The 25,672-nt window shown below is 43.1% G+C and overlaps 1 protein-coding gene across 11 annotated transcripts in view; it reads left to right on the top strand.

Moving 5' to 3' along the window:
* The window catches only part of dgkh (diacylglycerol kinase, eta), a 64,479-nt gene that overhangs the window by 358 nt on the left and 38,449 nt on the right, over positions 1 to 25,672 (top strand). For 6 of the 11 annotated variants that reach the window (XM_069155097.1, XM_069155094.1, XM_069155098.1 and 3 more), the window contains exons 2-5: positions 1,240 to 1,404; positions 12,862 to 12,972; positions 15,002 to 15,160; positions 18,644 to 18,724. In XM_069155097.1, coding sequence (XP_069011198.1) covers positions 1,240 to 1,404; positions 12,862 to 12,972; positions 15,002 to 15,160; positions 18,644 to 18,724 — 516 coding nt within the window. Of the gene's footprint in view, positions 1 to 433; positions 1,405 to 12,861; positions 12,973 to 15,001; positions 15,161 to 18,643; positions 18,725 to 21,330; positions 21,688 to 21,830; positions 21,978 to 25,672 lie in introns of those variants that run through there. The other 5 variants (XM_069155093.1, XM_069155096.1, XM_069155104.1 and 2 more) reach the window with 5 other exon arrangements.

Below are 25,672 nucleotides of genomic sequence, written 5' to 3'. Positions count from 1 at the left end.
GAGACTTTAAGAAAAAAAAAAAAATCACTCCGCTTCTTATTTCACGACGAAGCTGCTCAGTTTCCCAAAGAAAAGAAAACAATTCGAGCTCTTGAGATGAATGAAGCGCATGTGTGTGTGTGTGTGTGTGTGTGCGTCCGTTGCCTCCACTTTGGAGGTGTTTCCTCCTCTGGCACGCAGCTCGTGCGCGTAAAGCGTCTTTTCCTGCGGTGATTTGTAGAGTGGACCGTCGTCCAACAACTCATTTACACTCCACTGGAAGAAGTCGTCATGTGTTTCTGAGCTGACCTTTTAGTTTATACGAACAAAACCAAAAAAAGCGATAGTTTATAAGCCTAATGACTAACTGGTTGCGTTTATTGTCGGATAAAAGCTGTGGATGGAACTTTTTCTCTTCTTCTCTTCTCTTCTTTTGTTTTTTTTTATAATCCAGATGCCTGTACTGCCCATTTCCTTTTCAAGTCCCACCGTTCTGTCCGCTACATATAAATACATTTTGAACTCATGTCAAATTAATTTAGTCTTTCAACTGCATCCAGACCAGGAGTCACTTATTACGATATCCTGTCAAAATTAGTTCGACTTTTATATTTGCTCTTAAGCGTTGCCAAACCTGCAATTACGACGTAAGATGAACAGAACAGTAGCTCATCTGGAAAATCGATTAAATTTAAGACAATAAAACGATCGATAATAGAATAAGCCCACAGTATCCCATTTAATGTGATATTTTAGCTGTTACGAGTCACATGCAGGTCTCTATTTAGCATCACAAGTTGTTTTGACTTTAAAAAATACAAATAAAATCAGAGGGGTTTTCCACTTATTGTACTTTAGAGGCACTGCTGATGCACTGTTGTTGGTGTAAAACAGCCGCTAGGGTCTGCCGTGGCACGGACAAGTCCTCCGGTTTACGGAGTGGATGAGGCGGTCTCTAGCCTCAGTCTGGACTGGCCGTGCAGGCTGGAGCCACAACCATCAGCCGAGCACGGACTGGGGCGGGGGGTTATACGCCGTGGAGCCCACCCCCACTGTGCCGCGACATGCTACATGCCCTATGCGTTTACCAGCCGACTCACACTCCAGAAAACACAGGCGTCTTTATCATAGAGGCAGCGAGAGATGACAGCGAGGAGAGACGTTTCCCAGCCGCTGAGCAGCTCTCGCCTCCAGGAGAGGAAGGGAGCGGCGGACCGGCCGAAGGCTAACCCCGACTGGTTTTATCCTTCCCCTCGACAGGAGCCGGAGAAAGGGCCGGCGTCCGCGGCGGGGATCCATGCCCATGTGGTGGGCGCTGTCGCCGGCTCCGGTGCTGCGGACGAGTCCTCCGACAGCGAAGCAGAGCAGGAAGGCCCCCAGAAACTCATCCGGAAAGTGTCCACCTCAGGACAGATCAGGACTAAGGTAAGACACGCTGTCTCTTTTTGTCTCCTTGGCTGTGTGTGTGTGTGTGTGTGTGTGTGTGTGTGTGTGTGTGTGTGTGTGTGTGTGTGTGTGTGTGTGTGTGTGAACGGCGGGATGTGGTTTGTGTCCGCTGGGACAGCAACACTGTGGCAGCTTGTTGATGGACTCTCGTTACTCGAATCAGCGGGTAAACCCAGCGCGGGGTTACCCCTGAGAAACAGCAGCACCAGGGTGCTGGATATGTCTGACTTACAGTCTGACCTTTCTGCTGGCTCAGACATTCAACAGATCTGTGTGTGCGTTGTTGCCTAATGATGTCTCAGGGACCAATGATTGGTGGTCTGCACTGATTTGCTCTGCAGGGTAAGTTTAAGTGTGTACAAATCACATTTTAAGTGTACCAGTGAACACTATAATTATTATTTGAAACGGGATTTTCATATCCATTTTTTATTCCTTCTTTTCTGAACTGCACAATAAGGGTTTGCCTCATTTACCTCATCACAATAAAAACACATGAATCAATCATTTCTATTCTCTTCATATAAACTATTTGGCCAGTTTGATATTACAGAAGATCAAATATTTGCATAGAAGGTTTAATAATAATAATAAGCTTAAATAACGAGTGGTGTTTCACAAAGAAAATGTTGTGATCCTCTGCATCGCTGCTTTAGATGTGCAGGACCAAGTAAGAGGATGCTGTGCACCTCTCACCTCTGACACCTGAGCTTTCTTGGCCCACTTATCTTTTACACTGTAAACAAGTGCCGTCCTCCACCTCCAATAGATCCACTTAATTATTGACTGCTCCACTCCACACGTCTACATTATTCAGCAAGGGGGTATTTTTAGAGACTTTGGCCGCTGGAGTGTCTGACCGTACATTTCTTATGCAAATCCTCCTCTCAGTAGGTCTGGTGCTCCCAAACGGATATGTGGCAGTGCAACAAATAACGATGCTTTTTAAATTAAGCAATTACTCATGCTTGCAGCAGCTTTATTGATAGTTTTGTCTAAAAAAAATTAATTAAATTTTTTTTAAAAGTTACTGGAGCATTTTGTGAAACTTGAACAGTTTTTGTTGTTTGTTCAACATACAAAAAAACTCATTCAGCTTCGTAAGATTTAACACAAAAGAAAGTAAATCACTAGATTTGAGAAGCTAAAACCTACAGATGCTGCTACTTCATACCAATATAACAGGCTTATTATGTTATTGTAAAGACTGCTGTAACATACACTACAGTGCAAGTTTAAACAGATCCAGCTGGTGTCACTCACGTTTGTTGAAATGTCCTGAAGGACTGTTTATCGTCGGTTAATTTTTCCATGCAGGCACTTCTTCCTTCACCTGTTGCCTCTGAAGTTACGGCAGGAGCTTTAAAAGTCAGGTTGATGTGTGTCTCGGTGAAACACTTCTTGACTGCAGTGATGTACATTAACTGAAGGGATGCTGATTGCGTTGGCTGGCAGGGAACCTGATCTGTTCTGCCAAACTACGTAGAGCAAGCTGTAAGTCACTTTACTGTTAGTTACTGCTGTCACAATAGAATAGAAACACTGCTACTATGATTGCATCCGTGTTTTTAGCATGTTCACATTGCACCAACAGAGGTCTCAGACTTGTTGTTGTGTGGGTCAGTGGGTTTCTTTTCTGTGTGTGTGTGTGTGTGTGCTGAGAGTTACTAATGGATCATGCAGGCACTGAGTCACTGAGTGTTGTTCCACTGGGTTGTTTGCTCAGCTCTGGACTGTGTTCACATGTATGAATGTGTGTGTGTGTGTGTGTGTGTGTGTGTGTGTGCGCGCGCGCCCATGCATGTGTACGCTCGGCCGTCACATTGTCTCTGTCCATCCCTCTCCGTCCACTATCTCTGTGGTTCTTCAGTTGCCCCAGACAACCACATCTTTGATCCCTTATTGGTCGACTCCATGGCAATGCTGCCTGTATGACAGCTGGTTTGGTTGAAGGGGCCCAGATGCCACACAGTGAGTCTCATCTGCTCTCCTCTCAGATATGTCTCTGCATCTCCATTTAATTTAGAATTTCAGGAACATTTCTAGAGAAGCATGTAAGTATTTATGAACAAGTCATTTCATGGAACATGAAAGCTTTCAAAAGCCTCAATAAAAATGACTAATGGTGGGTTTGTTTTCTGGTAAACTCCTGTATGGAGATTTATCATACAATTGGGCAGAATTAGACTTCTTGCATTATTAATATTACTATTATTTTACAACATCTCCTTACATCTTAAAATATATCTTACAGGCAGAAAAGTAAATGTAAGACTAAACTCTAGACTCCTGACAGGTGAAGCGCTGTCCTTTCAGGTGCAGTGCACGAGGCAGCTGAACTCATTACGATAGCTAACTTTTCAATTAATCCACCTGATGTCAGCTTTTGTTATAAACCTGTACAGAGACAAATCAATATATATATATATGCAGCGGTGAAGACTTGTCATTGAATGGTTGGAGATATTAGGCATCATTTATGTCTAATATTCAGAGATCTCTGCTCTCCTCCAGACGTGCACTGAACTGTATGCAGAGGGAATCTGATACTCTGTCATATGAACACTTCTCTCTGTTTCTTGCTCATGTAGCGAGTGCAGTATTATATTGTTGTTCATTACACTAAACACACAAAACCATCTGTAAGAAGTGGACAGCATACAGTATTTGACCCTACTATATATGTAAGGATGAATCACAGCCTCCTCTCTCCTGTCATCTCCACTCTCAGCCCCCTCTCTGTCTTTTCAGGATGTGCTGTCGCAGCTGAAGAGAGCTTATAAACTTCTGACTAATACTGTAGCTGTGTGATTGAAAGCAGAACTAATGGCATACCAGGGTGTGCTGCTGCTGTTGTTGCTGTACAAGGAATTGGGAACGTTCTGCAAGCCTGACATCAAATAATCCAGAGCAGATAGATGCTGAGTTAGGGGGAGGAGGAGGAGGAGGAGGAGGAGGAGGAGGAGGAGGAGGAGGAGGAGGAGGAGGAGGAAGAGGAGGAGGGGTGTTGAGGGAAGAGGTGAAACACTGTCATTTCCATTTATGGGATGTAGGACTGACTTTATGGATACATGCTCCCATTTGGTTGATTTATTTTATTTATTGGAGGTTTATTTTACCTCGAGATGCATCATCTCCTTTTGCAACAGAGGCCAAGTCAACATGGTGATAAACTGTGAGGGACATAATGCTTAAGACAAAAGAATCTCCGGTCTCACCTGTCCCTCCATCGGCCTGCATCTCTCACACTCCCACGTGCAGAAATAGTAACTGCACATTACGATGTACCTCTGAAGCTCTGAAGCTCTGAAGCAGTGTCAAGTCGAAGCCTTTTCTGGTCAAAGCTGGCGCTGAATCTACGGAGGTAATTGTGGGTAAACTGCCGGCCTCCACAACATCACTCAACATCGCCCGTAATCACTTGACACAACTACCCGTACAGTATGAGGCCCACTTGCACAAAGGAGATTACAGACAGGGGAATTACCCCCTCCACGCTGCTGGATTGTAATTTTCCCATCACTCTGGTGAAATTTTAGCATGTGGTGGGAGTTGGAGGAGGAAGGGTACACAAGTACAATTACACCCAAACGAGGGGACTGTGAGCCGAGACAGCTAGAGGACAGTGGTGGAGGTTGTCAGGAACTGAGCGACAATTGAACAGAGAAACTGGGTGAGTTCGCGCTGCTCTCCTAAAGACCAGATTGTTCGAGCACTCCAGCCTTACTCAGCAATGACAAATAATTTGGTAATGGATGTATAGAGTCTAACGGCATGGAATGATTGCAAAGACAGTGGGTTTCTCTCAGCAGCCAGCCAGCATCCACTAAGACTGAGGACAGAGAAGTAAGCAGTCTTCCTCATGGACAGGACCATTACAACCGCAGTAGTTTAGTCTTATCAGCCATGAGTCCAAATTGCTTAACAGGGTCACTTTTCTTCTGGCAAACTGAGATATTTCTCTTTTCTTTACTGGGTTCTTTGTCAAGAATGTCTGCAAATGTGTACTTGTAGTTGGTTCAAGAGTATGTATGTGTATTTGTTGTCCGCGGTTCCTGCAAAACCCTGATTCTGCAGTACTGACAGGATAAAAATAAAAAAGATGAGATCTATACCAGAGAGGAAGCACGAGCGTCAGCAGCAGTGCAGGCCTTATATTTGGGAGACAGAGCTCACGAAGCTCATGTCCCTGTACCGCAGTAACTCTCTGAGCCTCCTGTACAAGAAAATGTTGACATGTTGGGAAATTAGCATTATTTCTGAGAGTGGACAAGAAGATCAACACCTATATAATATGGTTACAATCATGAGCTCAAACAGTAAAACAGGTCTGAAATCAGTCAAATTAACCAACTAGAAACATCGAAGCTCATTAATTTCCACCTTGTCTGGTTAATTTGTGCAAACACTGAAGGGTTGAATTGAGAGACCGTGGTTTCACAGATCCTTTCAGTGAACAATGACTTCTTCGAGTCTCCGCTGGTTAACTGGCAGCCACACAGCGATGACGAGACCAGTAATCCACTCTGTATTAAACAGAGTAGTTGTAAACATCCAGTAACAGTCATTGTCATACAGAATATTAATACATGTCTGTTTCACTTTTCATGTTACAGGGTTAGAAACAGTCAATCCAAAAGATGCTGCATTAAAAGCCTTATAGATATTAATCTATAAGCCTATAGTAATGTACATTATTAATAGTAATAATATTCATGCTTCAATTATTCAGCTGTTTTAAGTAATTGTGCAAAGTTATTTTGTTTAAATTCAATATAAACTGAATATATTTTTGCTTCAAGCTATTAGTTGAACAAAATAGCAGAAAACAGAAAATGGACAGTTTTTTTTTTTTTTTTTTTTATAAATGCTGATGTTTTAGTCTAAACAATAAATCAAGACATTAATCAATAATACAATCACTTTCTGCAGCCCCATCCATATTCTAGTTTCACAAAATGACCTCATTTGATCCCAAGAATGGTGATATGTGAAGTGTGTCACAGCAAATCACAACCTACAATCACAATCAGCGTCCCTGCTCCTCTTTAATGTTTGTAATTTAAGGAATCTTTTACCTTTGCTTGTTGCATTAAAGTTCCAATATTGTATAAATTCAAATTTCCATTCCATGTTTGATTATAAAGCAGGTGTAGGTCATATATAAATGCTGTAAAAGTCTCAAAATGTTCATTCCACACAGAAAGGCACAGCTCGTATGCAGCGATTTGGACTTTGGTAAGTTTGTGATGTCACATACAGTCATGCCATGACTCCGCCCTCAGTGCGGCCCCCTGTTTATGGGGAAGAAATAACAGAGCGGAGATAGAAAGCAAGACTGAAGAAAACCTGCGACCTGGTCGTATCAGAATGGAATAAGGCAATCAGAAGAGAGAGTCCTTGCTATCAATGCGCCTCTAAGACACAGACACCGAACAGCCTGTTATTGGTAGAGCTCCAGAGAGAACTGTAGGAGGTGTAAATATATGTATATATGTATTTGGCACTGAAAACCCTTTGACATATCTTCTCATGGATATCAAGCCTGCAAATAAAACACCAGAGACGTGTAAAATATGGCTCCTATGAGCTAACTGGAGAATGAGGTGGAAAGTGGAGCATTTCTCTCAGATTAATTAGATACCTCAGTGAGGCCCAGAAGGGACTGCTAATTGGTTTAGGACACAGAGCTCTGGGGCTTCAAGGTAAGAGAGAGAGGCTCTGCCACTCCTACAAAGGACTGTTGACTCTCGTTAGCCGGAGCCTCAGTTCATAAATGGCCGGGTCGTACATGAAGGTAGTTGCTGTGTGACCGACTGTTCGTCTGGGTATTGTCAGAGACAGGACGTACGTCTGCTCTGGTCTCTTCATTTAGCCTTCCAGGGAACTCCTGCTCTGCTCTTATCCACCAACTACAGCTGCTGGATCCATTTCAACTGCCTGTGCCTTTGTCCATTGTATAAGCATGTGTGTGTGTGTGTGTGTGTGTGTGTGTGCTCTGTTGGGAGTGTGTGTGTCACCCTGTCGGTGGCCAGGCAGAGTGTGGGTGTAAGGTACATGATGCTCAAGTTACTCATTTCTCTCTGGCACAGGAATCGCTCTCCGTCTCACAATTTAGCAGAAGAGAGGAGCAGCCGCACAGTGGCAAGCAGCGCGACTATTTATAGATCACTTCTGGCCTACTTGGCAACAGGAAGGAGATGAAGACAAGGAAAGGAACTGTGGAGGCCAAGGAGGAACAAAATAGAAAAATAGAACGTCCAACTAGAGCAAAGTCACTTCTGCTGCGCTGCTGGCAGAGAAAAGCTAGAAAGTTCCACTTTTTGATACTTTGTAGGCTCAGAGTCTCAAAGTTTTATCTTTGCAGACAGAAACCAGCAGATAGTCCGAACAAAGCTGTGGGGAACTTATCTCAGTTTGGTCAAGATATAAATAGAATATTGAGTGTACTTGGCTCATATCAATACTAGTGCAGCTCAGCTCTGAAGTGTAATGATTCAACTCCCCATCTCATCTCTCTCTCTGTGTGTGTGTGTGTGTGTGTGTGTGTGTGTGTGTGTGTGTGTGTGTGTGTGTGTGTGTGTGTGTTTGTCTCATTCAGTCATGGGGTGTTCATTGTGGTTCTCAGTCATCTCTCTGTTCTGCCTCTCCTGGTTGGATCAACCATCCCAGCAGCTGAGTGTGGAGTCAACAATGTGCATATTCGCTCATGAGATTGTAAGTCAAGAGCTGTCCAGCCACGGAGAACCATTACCAGCCGTCTGCCTTGTGTTTCTTCTTGAATACCGGTTCTGTTTGACTGAGAAACTGCTGAGGAGATGCCCTTGGTAACCTACAGTGTGGCCCAACAGGTCTAAATGAGGGGATGACTTCACCCGCCTCGCCTGCGTTATAGTTCCACTTTGATTGTGGTCGCGGGCGAGCTGCTAAGGCCTTATATGGTAGTCTGCTTTGAGGTATTTCACCTTAATCCGCTGCAGGAATTTAGTCCTCCTGCCACAACCTACGTAAAGGGAAGAAGGGAAGTAACGTAGGTAGACAGCTGTTTCAGAGAATTCACAGTGTCTTCTTCCTGTTGGGTTTTTTTCCCCTCCGCCACCATCAAAACAAACATAAATGAAAATGTAAATTCAGACTGGGAATATTTGGAATCATAGTTTTCTTCCGTTTTAATAACCTTAAATCAGTCCTCACATTTTTTTTAATCGATGTTGTCTTTTAAAGGAGCAGTCCGCTTCTTCTAACTAAAAGTCAATTTGCCAGTCAGACTCTGAAAAAAAGTTATTTTACATTTTCTCTGGTTCTGCAACAAGTCTACTGAAATTACTGAAGTGACATCACTGAAGCCCTTAAAATCCACCACTTTTTGCTGAAATGTGTGTGTGTGTGTGTGTGTGTGTGTGTGTGTGTGTGTGTGTGTGTGTGTGTGTGTGTGTGTGTGTGTGTGTGTGTGTGTGTGTGTGTGTGTGTCATGTTTCTCCACCGTGAGCCTCATTCTGCAGCAGTGTTTTCTGTGTTTAAGTTGACAGTTTGTTTGTTGGACTCTTCCAGTGAAAACACTGCTGGGATTGAGCCCATATAAATGACAGAATGAGTAAGAAAGTACCATTAAAGTGAGTAACTATTTTTGCTGCTATTGCTGCTGTGCTATTGACATCTTGAATGGGAGTATAGCAGTTTCCATTTGGTAGAATCCTGGCTGACATCGTGAGGCTTTGTGTTTTCAAACAGTGGTTCTGAATGGGCTGGTTCAAGGTTGAGAAATAGTTTTTTAATTTTCCTTCGGAGTCGATTACTGCTGGTGATTGTTCAATCTCGGTTTGGGCTTCGCTACACATTCTTGGTGCAAGTGGGCGTTAATGCTACCAAGCTGCAATATGGGAGTGTAGGAACCAGTGTTTTTGAAGACAGACAGAAAATCATGATATCGCAACCTCCCCTGCTTTGAGTTGGACTTTTCTTCTGTGAAATATCTGTCTTGTAAATCCCAGACTTAATGAAAGTGCTGGAAACCATTGCTGGACTTCTCCTCTTGAGGATTGCTTCACCTACATCACTTCCCCCTGAAGGTATTTAACCCTCCAGATACTCTAGATTGATAGGCTTTAATATTTTCCTCCGTTATAGTCAATCTAACTTTAACTCTATTGTTGCTTAAAGCCTAGTGAGAATCTCCCATTCCAGAAACAATGTGCATAATCAAGAGGTGTCACTGTGAACTGCTGTATTTGCACTCAAACTCATTTTTGCATCAGAAATAATCTAATAAAGTTGTAAACTAAGAATTATTTTCACAATAAATTATTGTGATATTTTTTTCTCAATTAATTCTGTAACCCACACACAAGACTCAATATGCTATGGAGCCGTAGGGTTACATTCAACTGAAATTTGTAATAACTTTAACAAACAATAAAACATGAAACTATTTTACACTCACATTTTAGGATCAACATATGCAATACTTAGTGCATTCAAAGTAACAATAACTGCTTAGCAGCTCGAAAACACAACACTCATGAACTTGTTATCAATATCACAGGTGATGAAAGAAAATTGTCTCTTTAGTGCAAACAGTTTAGAGTTCTTTGGATCCAAATGTTTAAGATGATGCCGTGTTGAGGTCGTAACAGTTTTTTAGTCAGATATGTCCAGTCAAGTCAGTTCAGTTCAAAAGAGCTCTTTGGTTCAACACAAAAATAGTCTGAGATGTCGGGCTTTGACTGTCCTACCACACTGGTGTACTCGGATGAAGGGGATGAAGGAATGAAGGGATGGAGGGATGGAGGACCGGACGGTCTCCTCCGTGGGACAACAGCTGATCGTGGTCCAACTCCTCAGGGTTAAAGGTGGCTCGCCATCTCCTTCGTCAAGGAGAATCCAAATCTAAAATCGACAGGGTTTTCCAGGTAACTCAAAAACTAGCCAATACGCTGCCAAACGAGGTTAACTCCTGCCACACCGGTGCTTGGACAACTCCCGTCTCTTCACAGAAACTCTCTTAAAAGGTCGACTTATTGTTCACGCACTTTTTACTATCCTAACCTCCTCCTCCAATCAGAAACCTGCATTGCCTGATATAGCCAATGAGAACTACGTCTGAACGAAGTGGCTACGATTGACACTGTGTTTAGCAAATAGACAACAACAAAGGAAACATACTATAACAATTGTAACAACGGTAGGAAGACACTTAAAACTAACACCACATTACAGACGTGCCAACACACCCATCGCAGTGTTCTTTCTGTCATTTGGGCGAACCAACCCTTTAACAGCAAAGTCACAAACCGCATTTTAAGAGTTTCACTGACAACACATTCATTTACTTTTTACCATGTCTAATAATATATATTATCTCCCATCACGAATGTGTTTGCTTCATCCAGTGTGTGTGTGTGTGTGTGTGTGTGTGTGTGTGTGTGTGTGTGTGTATCATGTTTCTCCACAGTGAGCCCCATTCTGCAGCAGTGTTTTCTGTGTTTAAGTTGACACAGCTGGTGGGCAGGATGTCAGCTACAGGCCTCTGTGTCTGTTTGTAATTCTCCCGAAGAGCAGCCTTCCTTTGCTATAAATAGCCATTGCATGTGTGTGTGTGTGTGTGTGTGTGTGTGTGTGTGTGTGTGTGTGTGTGTGTGTGTGTGTGTGTGTGTGTGTGTGTGTGTGTGTGTGTATGTATGTGTATGTGTGTGTGTGTGTGTGTGTGTGTGTGTGTGTGTGTGTGTGTGTGTGTGTGTTCTATCTTCTGCATGTCCACTCTTCCATGTCTTACTATATTTGCACTGTATGTCCAGTGTGTGTCTGTCTCCTCTGTGTGCAAGATGATGGGGGTCATAATGATAATGAGTGTGTGTATTGTGTGGCACATGGAGATCGATATGACGTGACAGACACACACACACACACACACACACACACACACACACACACTGGCTCCATAAAAGACCGGAAGAACTCTATTTTCATGTCCTATCTGTTCCCTGTGATCCCTCTTGTTTCTCACCCTGTGGTATTCTGCGTTTTCCTTTTCCCTCCTCCTCATACTGCCTTATATACACCATCAAATATAACTACGTGAGAATATGATGTGAATCTCTTCTAAAATGATCAAGCTTAACGCTATAACCCAAATGATTATGAAAGCAGTGAATTTAGTTCTTTTGACACTATTATAAATATCCATAGCCACTCTAAAAAACAAAACAAAACATCTAACGTTAAAACTAGTTAAGATGCATGAAACTAGATTATCTCTTTAAAGTCACTAAAATAAAGTTGTTTTGCTTTGAATGATAATGAGTGGAGATAAAGAGAGGAATTAGGCAAAATAAGGGTTGAAGAAAGATTGAACTTGAGCTTTAAAGTTACTTCCTCCTTAAAGTTATGCAGTCTTTGTCACCATGGGAACGGTAAACACTGTTTTGAAAACCCATCCCACCTCATGGGTGGAAACAGGAAGCGAGCAGTCCGCCGTCGTATCAAAGCCTCCACTCAACAACCATCTTCTAACAAAGAAAAGACATCGTCTGAATACCAGATTGTTGTTATTTATATCACCAGAAGTCACTTAACTTTAAAACGCTGAGGAGGACAGTCTTGAATATGGAGAATAAACATAAAATATTCTTTTAACTAGAGAAATTTGCTACATTCAAGCAAAAGAAAACTGCCTTGAAGATAAATCTAGCGCCTATAAAAACAGCTCACCTTAAAACTAAGCCTGTGCAGGTTCATATAAGCAACCGATTCAAGTTAAAGATGCTTAAACTACATTATAACACTTTATCTCTCCAGAGGGAGACTCGTTTCTTGTAAGCTACATCTTGAAAAATATAGATATCCCTCTTCGACAAATCAATTTACCTCAAAACAAGCCTTTGCTTCCCAACTCACTCTAAAATTCTCCTGATTTGTGGACCATTCATCAGTAAATGGGAATATTATGATGCAAATGTCCTGTAAGATTGTCAAACTTGCACGCTAGAAGACATATTGGTGTTTGTTTGAGAGTTCAACAGATGTCAGCAGGAGCGGTCAATACGAGCCGTCCCTCTTTATTTTTTCTTGCTCTCTCTCTCCGACAACATCCGCCCTCCTCTTTTTTCGGCCGAGTGGTGGAGTGACTGATGTGTGTTTACAGCTCTTTAGAGAAATGACGGGTGCTTTGTGTAATGGGTTTCCTTTCTTCTCCACTTTTGGACCTATTCCTCATCTCCCATGCATAAAATTGCTGCTCTCACACACACACACACACACACACACACACATAAACAGTGGTCACTTTTTATCTTGACCGTTTCCTGTAGATAAATACGAGAGGGTGTTCTGCATGTGAGAGTGAGCTGCAGCGTGAGAGGGTGAAGCTTCGTGTGCCGTCTCTGATATAAGCTCCCATAAACCTGATATTTATCTCTGCTGTGTCTTTTCTGCCTGCAGACGAGTATAAAGGAGGGACTGTTGTTGAAGCAGACGAGCTCGTTCCAGAGGTGGAAAAAACGCTACTTCAAACTGAGAGGTCGAACTCTCTACTACGCCAAAGACGCCAAGGTAGGTTTGCTGAGTGTCTCCCTGTTCGGCACACTAATAGCCGCAGGTCGTCTTTCTATACGTTGATTTAATTTAAGATGGAAAAGCTCAACTGCTATTAGTGTTAATCCTCAATTTGTATCCTGTAATCCCACAAATGACTTCTTTAATGTTTGAAGACAACATGTTTAGAGGTCCAAGAGCATAACTTACTCACCCTTGTACGGAAGATGAGCTGAGAGATACCACTCTGCTGTCTGCTATGTTGCCCAACCTTGCACCTGGGTGGATTAGTTTAGCATAAAGGCTGGAAACAGGAGGAAACAGGGAGCATGGCTCCATCTATAAAGGTAAGAAAATCCAGCTCACATCTCATTGGTTTGAAGTGTAAAAAGCTCATTTTGTTCTTTAACGTGGGATTCAAGTGCCAGACTCTTGACTGGGACCAATGACTTCCTGTTACCTTTGCTGGTTGCCTAGCAACTGATCCCTGTCTGGTAAAATATAGGGCCTGATTTACTAAGATCTCAAAAAAAAGTTAATAAATTGCATGTTCTTTCTAAGATTCAGCACTTTTTTTTTTGCACCCATTTTGCGGGTGATTTATTAAGAGTAATTGCGTCATTGAAATCAGGTGCAGATCGCTGTATTTAAATGAGGTGTTTGCGTGTGTTAAAGTGATTCCAGCAATGGAAAACAGAGCAACCGCAAAAGGAAAAGGAAATCTGATCCCATTGAAATTAAGAAATAGAAATATAACAAGAACAAAATGCTATATAGGAGATTATCAGCGAGAAAGTCAATACTGTGGAGAAAACAAAAAGACGAAAAAAAGGTTTAATAATAAAACGTCTGCAAATCGGATGAGATCCTCTAACAAACAGCGATCAGCAGGTCCAGATCTTTCTGTGATGAGCAGGTAACTTTTCATTCAGTGGGAACCTTATGAAGCTACCTGTGAATTCTGCGGGACACATTCAGGACCTGTGACAGCACACCTGAATAACGGGACTGGGTGGACGTCCAAGCAGCGATAAACAGAGGCAGGAAAATGCTGAGTCGGAAGAAGTTTTTTAATTGCTGGTATTTTGTGGCTCCTCCTCGTTGTTGGCTGTCAATCATCCTTCGGTTCCTTCAATAACTCAGAAATGTCATCTCTGGACAAACAATATGTCTGATTCATTTCTGCCTCCACGGGTGTAAAACCACGTTCTTATCTATTCTTTGGTTTCCTGCGTCTCCTTCTCACCACAATAAGAGCAGCCGACTCTCCAGATGTTCACATCTGATTAATACGTTACTTTCAGTCGTACTAAAATAAACAACAATCACTTCTCCTATTTCTACTTTCAGGTTTAGTAAATATCATTGCGGGTGCTAACTGTATGTATTTGCATGTTTCCCTCTCAGTATTTTGCACCTTCAAGTAGAAACGGCCTATATTACATATTCATGCAGGCAAACATGCAAAATGGACAACGTGTGTTAAATTGCACATTTGAAAGAGGAAATCCTCACTGCACGTCGTTAGTAGATCTGCTGGGACATTTTTTTGCGGGTGGTGAGAAGTTTGCACGTGATTTTACACACGTAAACCTTTAGTGAATCAGACCCATAGTGTATCCATTAGGAATTAATTTCAGGAGGTGTATTTTTTTTACCATTGGACGAAGCCAGGATAGCAGTTTCCTCCCAGTTTCCAGTCTTCATGCTAAGCTGAGTAAAAAAAGCTGTTGTTCATCGTACAGACATGATAGTGGTGTGAATATAGGAACCCAACTCTGTTCCCTAAAATACAGTCCTCACTCGTATCTGTGACCAATCAAATTTAGTTTGATGCTTTATTTTCCTTCCTTAATTACTTAATTTGAACAAGCATCTTTTGTTTTTTTTTCGTCCTGTTTGCTTTTGTTTTATTTTAAGGACATCTTTGTTGAACCTTTTACTCTTGCTGACATCTCTTTCCCCTTTGCTTCTAACCTGACCTTCCTGCTCTGGAACTTGTGTGTGTGTGTGACTGTGTGCATGTGTGTGTCTGCACCTGCACTAGTCCGGCAGTGCCTTGGCACGCTGGCAGGAGCGGGCGCTGCGCAGAGTGTCCAGGAGTCGCGTGTGCTGGCGAGTTCTGTCCGTGTGCTGGACGGGCGCGCGACGCTCCCCCCCACCTCTGGGTGCCAGCGGATCTGAGGAGGGCCTAGTGAGAATTCGGGTCAGCACAGCACAGCCAGGCGCCAGACCACCAGGACAGCTTACCTGCTCACCAATACAGAACAGTACTGCATTCATGTCTTATAGATCCTCAAGACAGGTTTAATATCTTCTAGTGTCTTCACATCTGTTCGGTTCACTTTTAATTTGACACGAGATGCAAATTACCATGATAGACAGTGCAGATGACAGAATCCGATGCTCCCTTCACTGTCTGATGACTCAGTGGAGGAGCTTATCTATTTACTACTATATGACATGAATGCACTGCATATAATGTGGATACAACCGCAGGCTGGGCTGCAAACACGCGTAGAGACTGTAAGGCCACACTGATGTCAATGTAGCTTAAGACAACTCATCCTTAATGAGGACTGTGGCTTTCATTGCTTTACACGTTGTGCTGCTTGTCCATCACAGTAACTTAAAGTCTCTTGATGGCCGTGCTGAAAGAATACCAAAAAATAATGATAGTGACTTAAATACTTAGTGTTCTTGTTTGGTATGAAGAGGTAAGGATTTGTCACTTATGACTGAAACATTACAAGTCAGCGAGTTCTTTCTGTCACGGCCAGACGGTGATGTTTGTCACTATAGATAAGTGCCCATTGTCCCCTACATGTTCATCCACTCTGGTGTCTCCGAGGTGTCCTGGCTGTCTGTGCTGCCCTGTGCTAAAGAAGCCTGACCTCCTCATTGATCCATCAGAGAGGCCACATCTCAGCACTGCAGGTTGTCGTAGGAGCACCTCTCCTCTCCTTCCTGACACGGATGGGTCAGTAAACAGTCCCAACTGGGCACCAGAGCCTCTGCTTGAAGGGAGCTCAGAAACAACATGACCACCAAGAAACATAACCTGAAAGAGACACAAAGTGATCCCGGAAAAGAACAAAACAAAGATACACAAACAACTTCAAATTACTCCAAAGAGAGACAACATGCTGTCATGTATTTTAGGGCATTTCTTTTTGGTTTGTCTACTTGAAAAGTATCTTGATAAAAAGCATCTCATAATCCATCCATGCTGACTCGTTTGAAGACAGAGTGACGTTAACCAGGTCATAGGAGGATTTTATGGATTCTGTAAGAGTTTAAATAGGCAGATGAAACATGAAGTAAGCACATGGCCTGCTATAAAAAGAAGGATTGGAGGAGGAAGGAAAGGAGGCTTGTTGAGGTTGCTGAGATGCTGCCGCTGAGCTAAGCTCTGGATCTCTGGGTAACGGAGGGTCTGACGCTTCCCTTTGTCCACCATTCACTGTCAGCTTTCATTACAGCTTCCCTCAAGACACTGTGTGCTCACAAATACTCTGTGTGTGTGTGTGTGTGTGTGTGTGTGTGTGTGTTGTGTGTGTGTGTGTCCGGGTGGTGAATGAGAGACATATATACACATACAGTACACCCACATGATGAAGCGTAGAGCAGCCAAGAGCGCTTTGACAAGGGGGCAGTATTTGTGTTGGCATACCGTTCGTACTCAGGCCGTGTTGGCTGCCACTCCATACACACATTCACATGCACTTGCAGGCATATGTGGAAATTCTGAGACACACACACACACACACACACACACTGGTGTCCCTCTCCAGCCAGGCCCGGGGGGAGCATCATTAACTGGGCATTCCCTCTGACAGCTGCAGCAGCTCACTCCTCCCACACACTCACGCAGTCAGAGGGCATTCCTTTGACGGCATCGCTTTTTGGCCTGCGGCCCTTTAAGAGCTCAGCTGCGTGCCTTACGTATCGCAGTTGTGTTAGGATATCATGTTCCTGTTTGGAGACTCTCCTGTCTGTCTGGCTGCAGCTCCTCCAGCACACACAGATTCAATAAAGCATATTAACTGCCGTTCGCACTCTTCTCATTTAGGTAGGGAGACAAAACAAAGGAAGCGCAGGAGGGAGCGCCTCTCTGCAGAGCGCGATCATCGTGTAGCCGTGTTGCGCTGAAGTGCATTTCCTGTCTGCTGGAACAAACTGAGTTTATCTGTAAGACCTCCAGACGAGTTGAACTCATTGTTCTTGGCCAGAATGTTTCTTTATTAACTCCTTCCCACCCACACACACTGGAATACATTTAAACTCAGATCTCTGCCGAGGAACTAAAACGACAGAGGACAGTGACTTGTGAACAAACTGTACTCGACATCAGGTTGAGAACAACTATTGCTATACTACATAGCATAGGGATCATTTCTCTAATAAAACACGTTTTTTTCCCCCACTGATATGTTTGAATTTTGAATGATTAAATGGAACCCATAATATTTCACCAACAGAGACTTTTAAGCATGAATAGATAAATAAACAAAAATAAATTCCAGAGATTTGGCTCTTGATTTAGAGAATAGGGAGGAGAATTTTGTCAGAAAAATATATCTTTCGTATAAACAACAAAGTGTGCGATATAACACTTTGAATTTCAAATGTAATGTCAGATGCGAGGTTTCAGATGAGCATATCTCCTCTGCCTGGTCCCAGACGTCTGGCCTGCCGCCCACATCTCTGACATTTGTGACATTTTATTCAAGTAAAAGGAAGTGTGGGGATCATCTGATTATCGGACATGAAGAAGATGACTTCAGATTGAGAGGAGTGGAGGAATTTGACAAACTGCGAGAAGTTGTTTGTCCGTGTTTTAGAAGACGTGAGTCAAACTCTGAACTAAAAAGTGGCCAGCAGACACACTTCTGCACATTTCAAGAAATATCACAATCTTAATTGGCTGTAAAGACTTCTTTATTGTCACTGTTTAAGACATACTGGTTAAAACAACCAGTAAGACATGCTGCACTGTCTCAGCTTCCATTGAAGTGGACATGAAATAACATTAAAAGCATTATCTGACATTTTGATTTACCCTCTTTTTAACGTTGGAGATGGGTAAGAAAAGCTCTTATTTTTTATTCACAGGACAGAATGCTTTTTATCAGGACAGATTTTTTTTTCCTTATTCCCATCATAAAAATAGCTCATTTATTTATAGCCAAGAGGAATGTACGTTTGCTGTTACTTTTTTTTTCTTCTAATCTTTACTCTCCCCTGTAATTTCTCAAGCCTCCCTTTACATTTTAGTCAATCAAAGGATACACCTGCTACTCTTTTTTCAGTCTTTCTGTGGTTTGGAACTCTTTTGTTGTTGCTTTTTATAACACCAAAGACAGTGTGTCATGTTTGTTGATACTGAACATGTAACTTGTATTCTCAGACAGCAGGTTTGCACTTTTATGTTCTGTATGTCTTGACTTCTGCAGTAGCTTCCATTTTATACTGAGAAGTTTCACTGGTTCATTTTAGGTCTGCTTCGCTGTGGCCATGACAACACATTTGTCTCACAGCCAGTCACCGCTGTCCTCATGCTGTACTATACAAGTAACAGTGAGATAAGTTCAATCCTGCGTGTTGTCCAAAGGCTCATTCTCTTCTCCTGTTTTTTTGTGCCCTTTATCTCTCGGCTCTCCTCTCGGGACTCCCCTCCTCTCTGCAGTCCCTTATTTTTGATGAGGTGGACCTATCGGATGCCAGCGTCGCTGAGTCCAGCACAAAGAATGTCAACAACAGCTTCACAGTGAGTGCATCTCTCAGTCTTAACACACACACACACACACACACACACACACACACACACACACACACACACACACACACACACACACACACTGTGGGTTTCAGGGGAGATCACAGGCAGGAGCTTGTGTGAAACAGCGAGACAGTGGAATGTTTCACACTGATTAGGACGACAGTACTGATAGTCCTGCAGCCGGCATCCCCTCCTATGTGTTGTGTACTGTTATGATACCTTCACATGCATTCCTGGCTTTCTTCATCTTTGCATGATTTGCTTACTTCAGTGATTTTAGGTTTGGATGATGAACATGGTGCAGTTTTTGAACAAACAAAAAACATAATGTATCGTTATTTCTTGTTTCTTGGCCTGATATAATGAATGTGATTGCAGTGCCAGTTGGTTTTAACAAGAACTGACACATATTTACTTTCCAGCAGAAAGTTAGCTAAAAAGATCAATATTAGTTTCATACCTGCCCGTTTTTATATCATGCAACAGCTAGCAGCCTGCTAGCTTAGCTTAGCTGGGAGCGAGCCTTGCTCTGTCCAAAATAGGATCTTTTGCACAAATTAGATCTTGATTTTTGTTTTATCACACGAAGCACTGATTAAACTTTGCGCTTGAATTTATATGGTAAACTATTTCAATACCACTCTATAGGCAACCAGCAGAGGCTCCGGGAAGCCTCTGGTCCCAGCTAAGAAACAGCTTGACTGACATGCAGCCCTCAGGTACACTTTGGACATTTCCAAGCTTGATCACTTCAGCAGTCATAATGTAAAGCTAAGCTAACTAGCTTCTGAACAGAGCTTCATATTTCAAAAATTGATGATTGTCTCCATTAACTTAGTGAACAAGTGTTCTCTCCAAAAAGGAATTTTTCCCTTGAATCAAAATTTGATTCCTTTTTTTGCGATGCTCAAATATTTACTGCTCCTTGTGAAGGTCAGAGTTCAAAGTCAGTTGGAGAACAGTCCTCCTCGAGTTGATTCAGTGTCTTGCTGAGTGTCCTATTTGTAGCAGCAGCCTCAGGGATCCTCTATTTAAATAGAAGTACCAGTACAGCAATATGGAAAGTACAAGTAAGAGTCCACACTGTAGCAAATTGTTTTAACATGTAAAACTCTGGTTTGGTCCCTCTGACTGACGTATTATTATATATGGCATCCTTAGATGGTTAATACTGAAACGTCAGTGTGTCAGCAGCATGTTGCTGTTGTTGCTGCTGCAGGTGGAGCTGGTGTGAACACAGTTTCGTATCCAGGGACAGCAGATAGATGTCAGGGGTCATCAGATGATTACTGAGATCTGTTCCACAAATCTCCGTTGTTTGACTTTCCTTCTCATCTTGGATCTTTGTTGAGATGTTGGATCATTTGAACATTTATTGAAATGAAACCATGTGAGAGGTTTAAAAGGGACAATTCAGAGTTTGGTAGAGCCGTTAGAAATCTGAAAGGGGACCCCACATTGCCCTTTGTTAGATGTCAGTTTAGAAACCACTGCTTTAATCTGTAACTGTGTTGTATTTTAAAACCTTGTTATATTATCCATGGTGTCAAATCTTTATCTGAAACGGAAATAAAGCTGTCAAATAAATGTAGTGGTGTAGAAAGTAGGATATTTCCCTCTGAAATGTGGCTTGGCAAAAGTATAAAGTATGAAGAGCAGTTTTTGAGTAAACTAGTACCCGCAAGGATTTTTATTAAACGTCCGGTTGAGTCACATGATTTGTATATTTATAGCAGGCTCTTGTGTTTCTTAACAAACAATCAGTGGACAGCTGATCACAGGATTTGCCCTTCAAGTAAAATGATTCACCTTACATAGTGTACCCCTGAAAATGTCCGTCCTGGTTATATATAGACAATATTTCAATTCATTTCCCATCAGAACTCCTTGTGTTTTTGTCACCAGCTGATGACAAATGGAGGGAACAGGAGTGACGCTGCTGTGAATAGATGCTCGTTCAGGGAGAGAAGCAGCAGCTGCATGTGTGTGGGAGGTGGAGGGAAGCGAACGGGAGTATTACAAGCAGCAAGGATAAAAACAGAAAGTGAAAGAGCTCGTAGTGCCCTGTCCTTTCTATAAATGTCTCTCCTCTCCCCGGCTGTTGCTATAAGAAGAAGCAACGGAGGAGGAGGAGGCGGGAGAAATGTGCCCACAGGAGAACACATGGCTATTTATAGCAGCGCCTTGAAACGCTTCACTGACTGCCTGGCATGGCTTAACGTCTGCCATATTCATAAATAAGATTATGTGTCCTTGCTGCATGTGTGTGCAGCATGTGTGTACTGTTGGAACAGTGTGTGTGTGTGTGTGTGTGTGTGTGTGTGTGTGTGTGTGTGTGTGTGTGTGTGTGTGTGTGTGCGCGCGCGCGTGTGTGTGTGTGTGTGCGTGTGTGTGTGTGTGCGTGCGTGCGTGTGCGTGTGTGTGTGTGTGTGTGCGTGCGTGCGTGTGTGTGTGTGTGACATGATATTTATGTGCTGTCTTGCGAAAGATTTGGAGCTGAGCTCGACATGCACTTATGAACATCAGCATCCCGATGAGATGTTGAGAGAGAAGGGAAGGAGGGAGGAGGACGAACTCAGGGCAAAGATACAAAAAGGGAGGGAAGGACAAAATCCAGCTGAGATGCAGACAGAGGGGAAAGAAAGGCACGACAGAAATAGAGCACGTTACATCTTTTATTGATGGGGAATGACTGCAGGGGCAACTTAAGATGGCGATCAGAAGGAAAGGTAGTGCAGCGGAGGAAATCCTGGAGTGATGTCACTCCTCGCTGACTGCATTCGCACACATACCTCGGGGGAAAGAGAACGAGGGAGGAGGGGGGTAGAGCGAGCGGGAAGATTCATAAGACGAGGGAGAAAGGAAAGACGGTTGCTGAGGAGAAGAGTTGGAGAGAGGCGCTGAAGACGGGACAGATGACTGCGAAGGAGCAGTGAAACAGAAACCTGAAGGTAACGTGACGTGCTGAACGTGCATGCCATTTCTCAGTAATTCACACCAACCAGGACACGGTCACGAACACCGGCGGGGAGACAAGGCTTCATCCGTCAGGATGTGTGATCACAAGAGAGAGGGAGAGAGAGGGAGAGAGAGAGAGCACTGCTGCAGAGGGGATGTTGCAGGTCTTTGGTCTGACTGTGCAGAGTCCGTCCATCCGTCCGTCCGCCCGTCTCTCTGTGTCTGTGTCTCCTGGCTGCTGGTCCCCTGAGGATGAGTGATGTTGCCGGCGTCCTCTGTGCAGGTTGGTGCTACTTGGTCGGATAGTTTGAAGGCAACGGAGCTCTGCGGATGTCTGCTCGGCATGTTGCGTGTGCACGAGTGTGTTTTGATAGAGTGGAAACGTCTCAGAGATCTACAGCAACATCAGGGATTCTCCGGAGTTGAACAGTTGAACCAGTTAGAGAAAGGAATCATTTCAGTTGGACTCCTTTGCAGTGAAGATATGTTATGTAATTACTATAAATTCTTCTCCAGCATCTATTTTCCTAAATGGGTTTACGTTTTTATAAAAATACGCAGCTTTGCGTAGGAATAAAAAAATGCAACAAATGCCGTCTAAAAATAGTTGTTAATAATGAAGTAACATCACAAAGACGGAGATAAACAGCTTGAAGACGCATGTGGACATGTCTGTCTGTCTGAGTGTGTATTTGTTATGACTGGGTGTTTGAGTATGTGTGTATATGTTTGTGTAAAATGTATGCAGCAGTCCAATCTAATAGGTGTTCACATCTTTACAGTTCTGGAAGCAGTATTTTCACTACAGCAGCTGGTGTGAATATACAATGAGGCGGTTGTTGTAGTGCAGAGAGGGAGCACCTTGAAGTCCACGTGAGGGAGAGCTCAGCCCAACCCAGACCTTAAACTCGTTACAGACTCTGCAGGAACGAGCGCCTCTCTCGCTGACTCACTCGTGCTTATTGGATCGGCTCCTCTTTATTACCGTCCGCTTTGAATCCCTGAAATGAATCTCAAGGAAATTCCCATTAGCTGTGAATTGTGCACTTGCATCAGTGCTCTGATTTGGTGTTTTAGACAAACAGTGCCTGGCTCGTGCTTGCGTGTTGCAGGGAGCGGGCAGCTGTGGTGGTTCTGTGCTGCAGGTCCCAGTGGACAGAGGTTGTGTTTGCATCAGTCACCAACGGCTCTGTGTGTGTGTGTGTGTGTGTGTGTGTGTGTGTGTGTGTGTGTGTGTGTGTGTGTGTGTGTGTGTGTGTGTGTGTGTGTGTGCGCACGCACATGACTGGTGTCCCTAATTATCACTTCATCTTCGGTGTTTGCCTCTCTATCAAAAACAACAACTGCTGAGACCTGTCATGGCACGGTCATCATGTGGGTGCTGATCAAAGACACACCTCTTTGTGTCACTTGTTATGACACACACACACACACACACACACACACACACACACACACACACACACACACACACACACACATACACACACACACACACACACATCTGATGTATTCATTTCCGATAGTCAAGAGAGGTTTTCCACACTTGAGGGATGCCTAGAGCCATTTTTGGAAACACCCGTTCCTGTTTCCCCTGGCAACCAATCTTATCGCTACCCTGTTCCAGACACACACACACACACACACACACACACACACACACACACACACACACACACACACACACACACACACACATACAAACACACACATACAAACACACACACTCGTGGACACAGTACACCAGCATAGAAAAGATGATCTATGTCCAAAGGGATCAATTTGCCCATGTGCATGTGAGCACACACTCTAGTGCACAAATGGATACACACACACACACACACACACACACACACACACACACACACACACACACACACACACACACACACACACACACACACACACACTAATCCTGGTGGGAAATGAAGATGTATTGTGATTAACGGCTCAGAGGAGCGAGTGAGCAAGTGAGGAGAGAAAGAAGAACAACAGTTCAACTCTTCTTCTGCAAGCTGAATAAATTGTAAATGGTCGATGGACGACGCCCACAACCATGTGAATACACATGCAAAACACTTTCAGTAATGTGGGAGTAGTTGTCTCCACTTAAAAAAGGAGGAAGGATGCTAATGGGATTAGCTTCAATATTGAGTGAGGGCAAGGAAAGGACAATAAATCACGCACACAGACACACGACAACACATTCATACACACAAGTATTATTCACAGAGAGAAGATAGGATTTGTATCATCTCCTGTCTTTCCTGTGACGCTCTCTTCAGTTCTCAGACATAACCAGATGTTAATTAAAGTTCTGACAGATTGATTACGAGACTGATTAAGGTTATTGATCAGACAACCGGGTGTTAGTCGGGTTTTTTTAAAAGCTCCCGCTCCAAAGTTCCATTTCATCCAGGGCTGCAACTTCTAGTTATTCTTCATTGTTGATTAATCTGTTGTTGAATGTATGAAATGTTTCAGTAGGAATTTGTGATTCGTGCTTTTGCTTTTTCATTTTCAGTGAGCCGGTGCTGTCCAGCTCCACTCTGTTCAGGGAGCACTGCGTGGTCACACATGATTGCAAACTGGTTTGCATTGAACAAATCGTGACTGAGCATTTTACTGCCGAGGTTCTAGTGGGTCGTCCGGTTTTCAGAACTCGCTGTGCTGGTTGCTCTTTGCATCTTTGCACGTGTGATGAGGGGGCTTCCTTATGTGACAGGTTTCCATTGAATATGATTGAAATCATGCTGCTTCTTGTTTCTTTGTAGATTCATGTGTGAAGGCAATCAAACCAACATGGTTATAATACATACAATGTTCTGCATTGGCAAGAAAACCTAAGCGATCTCTTTAGAACTGCCTGGTTTTCTGCATTAATTGGTCATAAAACCTGATCTGATCTTCATGTAAGTCACAAGACAATCAGTGTCCTTAAGCTAATTACCCAAACAATTATTATCTTCCATGCATCCTTCACAGTCATTAAAATGAACAGTTCTGGCAGAAAAAGTAAGTGAACCCTTCAATTGAATAACTGCTTGAACCTCCTTCAGCAGCAATAAACTCAAACAAATGATTTGGGTATCTGCGGATCAGACCTGCAGAGTTCAGGATGAATTATGGACTTTTCTTCCTTCCAAAACTGCTTCAGCTTCAACATTCTCTCCAGATATTTGGTGTGAACGGCTCTTTGGCGTTTTTTCACAGCGTCTCTGTTGGAATGAGGTCTGATCTCTGAATCTGAGAAGGCATGAAGGGCATTATTTTTTTCTTTGAACTCATTCAGGGTCTACTTTGATGTTTGGAGTCATTGTTCTGCTGCATCACGAGCTTCTGAGCTTCAGCTGGACGGCCACTTCTGGAAGGTACTTTGATAAACTTGGGAATTCATGTCCCCCTCAATGACTGCCAGTTTTCTGGGCTCACATGCGACAAAGCCGCCTGAAATCATGATGCTACCTCCACCGTGCTTCCCTTTTGGGATCATGTTGCGGTATGCAGTGTACTTTTTACACCGTATACAGGCCTGTGTGTTCTTAAACAACTCAACCTGAGTTTTAGCTGTCTGTAAAAATGTTCTCTTTTTAGCAAATGTTGTTGTGTTTTTGGAGAACAGATGTCTCTACAATGGTTTGTACATGGTAGACTCATAATGTTAACCACATTCAATGATTCAGACTAGCAGCTTCTCTCAGCCTCCTTTTAGCCTCGTTGAACATTGTGTTGTACTTTTGGAGTCATGTTAGTTGGACACCCATCTATAGTGAGAGTCGTTGTATCTCTGAGATAACTTCAAAGTTTGTTCACATTAACGGAGACTTCATGTGAAAAACAATGTCAACATTTTTGAGGGCCTTTTAGAAGTCTAAGTAGCTCCAACCCACACGTTTTGTTTCATTGATTGAACTCCAGGTTTGCAAACTCCTGTCATTTGTCCCGGAGTTCTTTTTTTTTTTTTTTTTTTCCAGCGAC

Source organism: Embiotoca jacksoni, unplaced genomic scaffold, assembly GCF_022577435.1.
Source record: "Embiotoca jacksoni isolate LCO1_2020_lvr unplaced genomic scaffold, fEmbJac1.0.p SCAF_2, whole genome shotgun sequence".
Taxonomy (NCBI): domain Eukaryota; kingdom Metazoa; phylum Chordata; class Actinopteri; family Embiotocidae; genus Embiotoca; species Embiotoca jacksoni.
The sequence above is the reverse complement of the archived record's forward strand: the minus strand, read 5'-3'. Positions and strand labels throughout refer to the sequence as shown.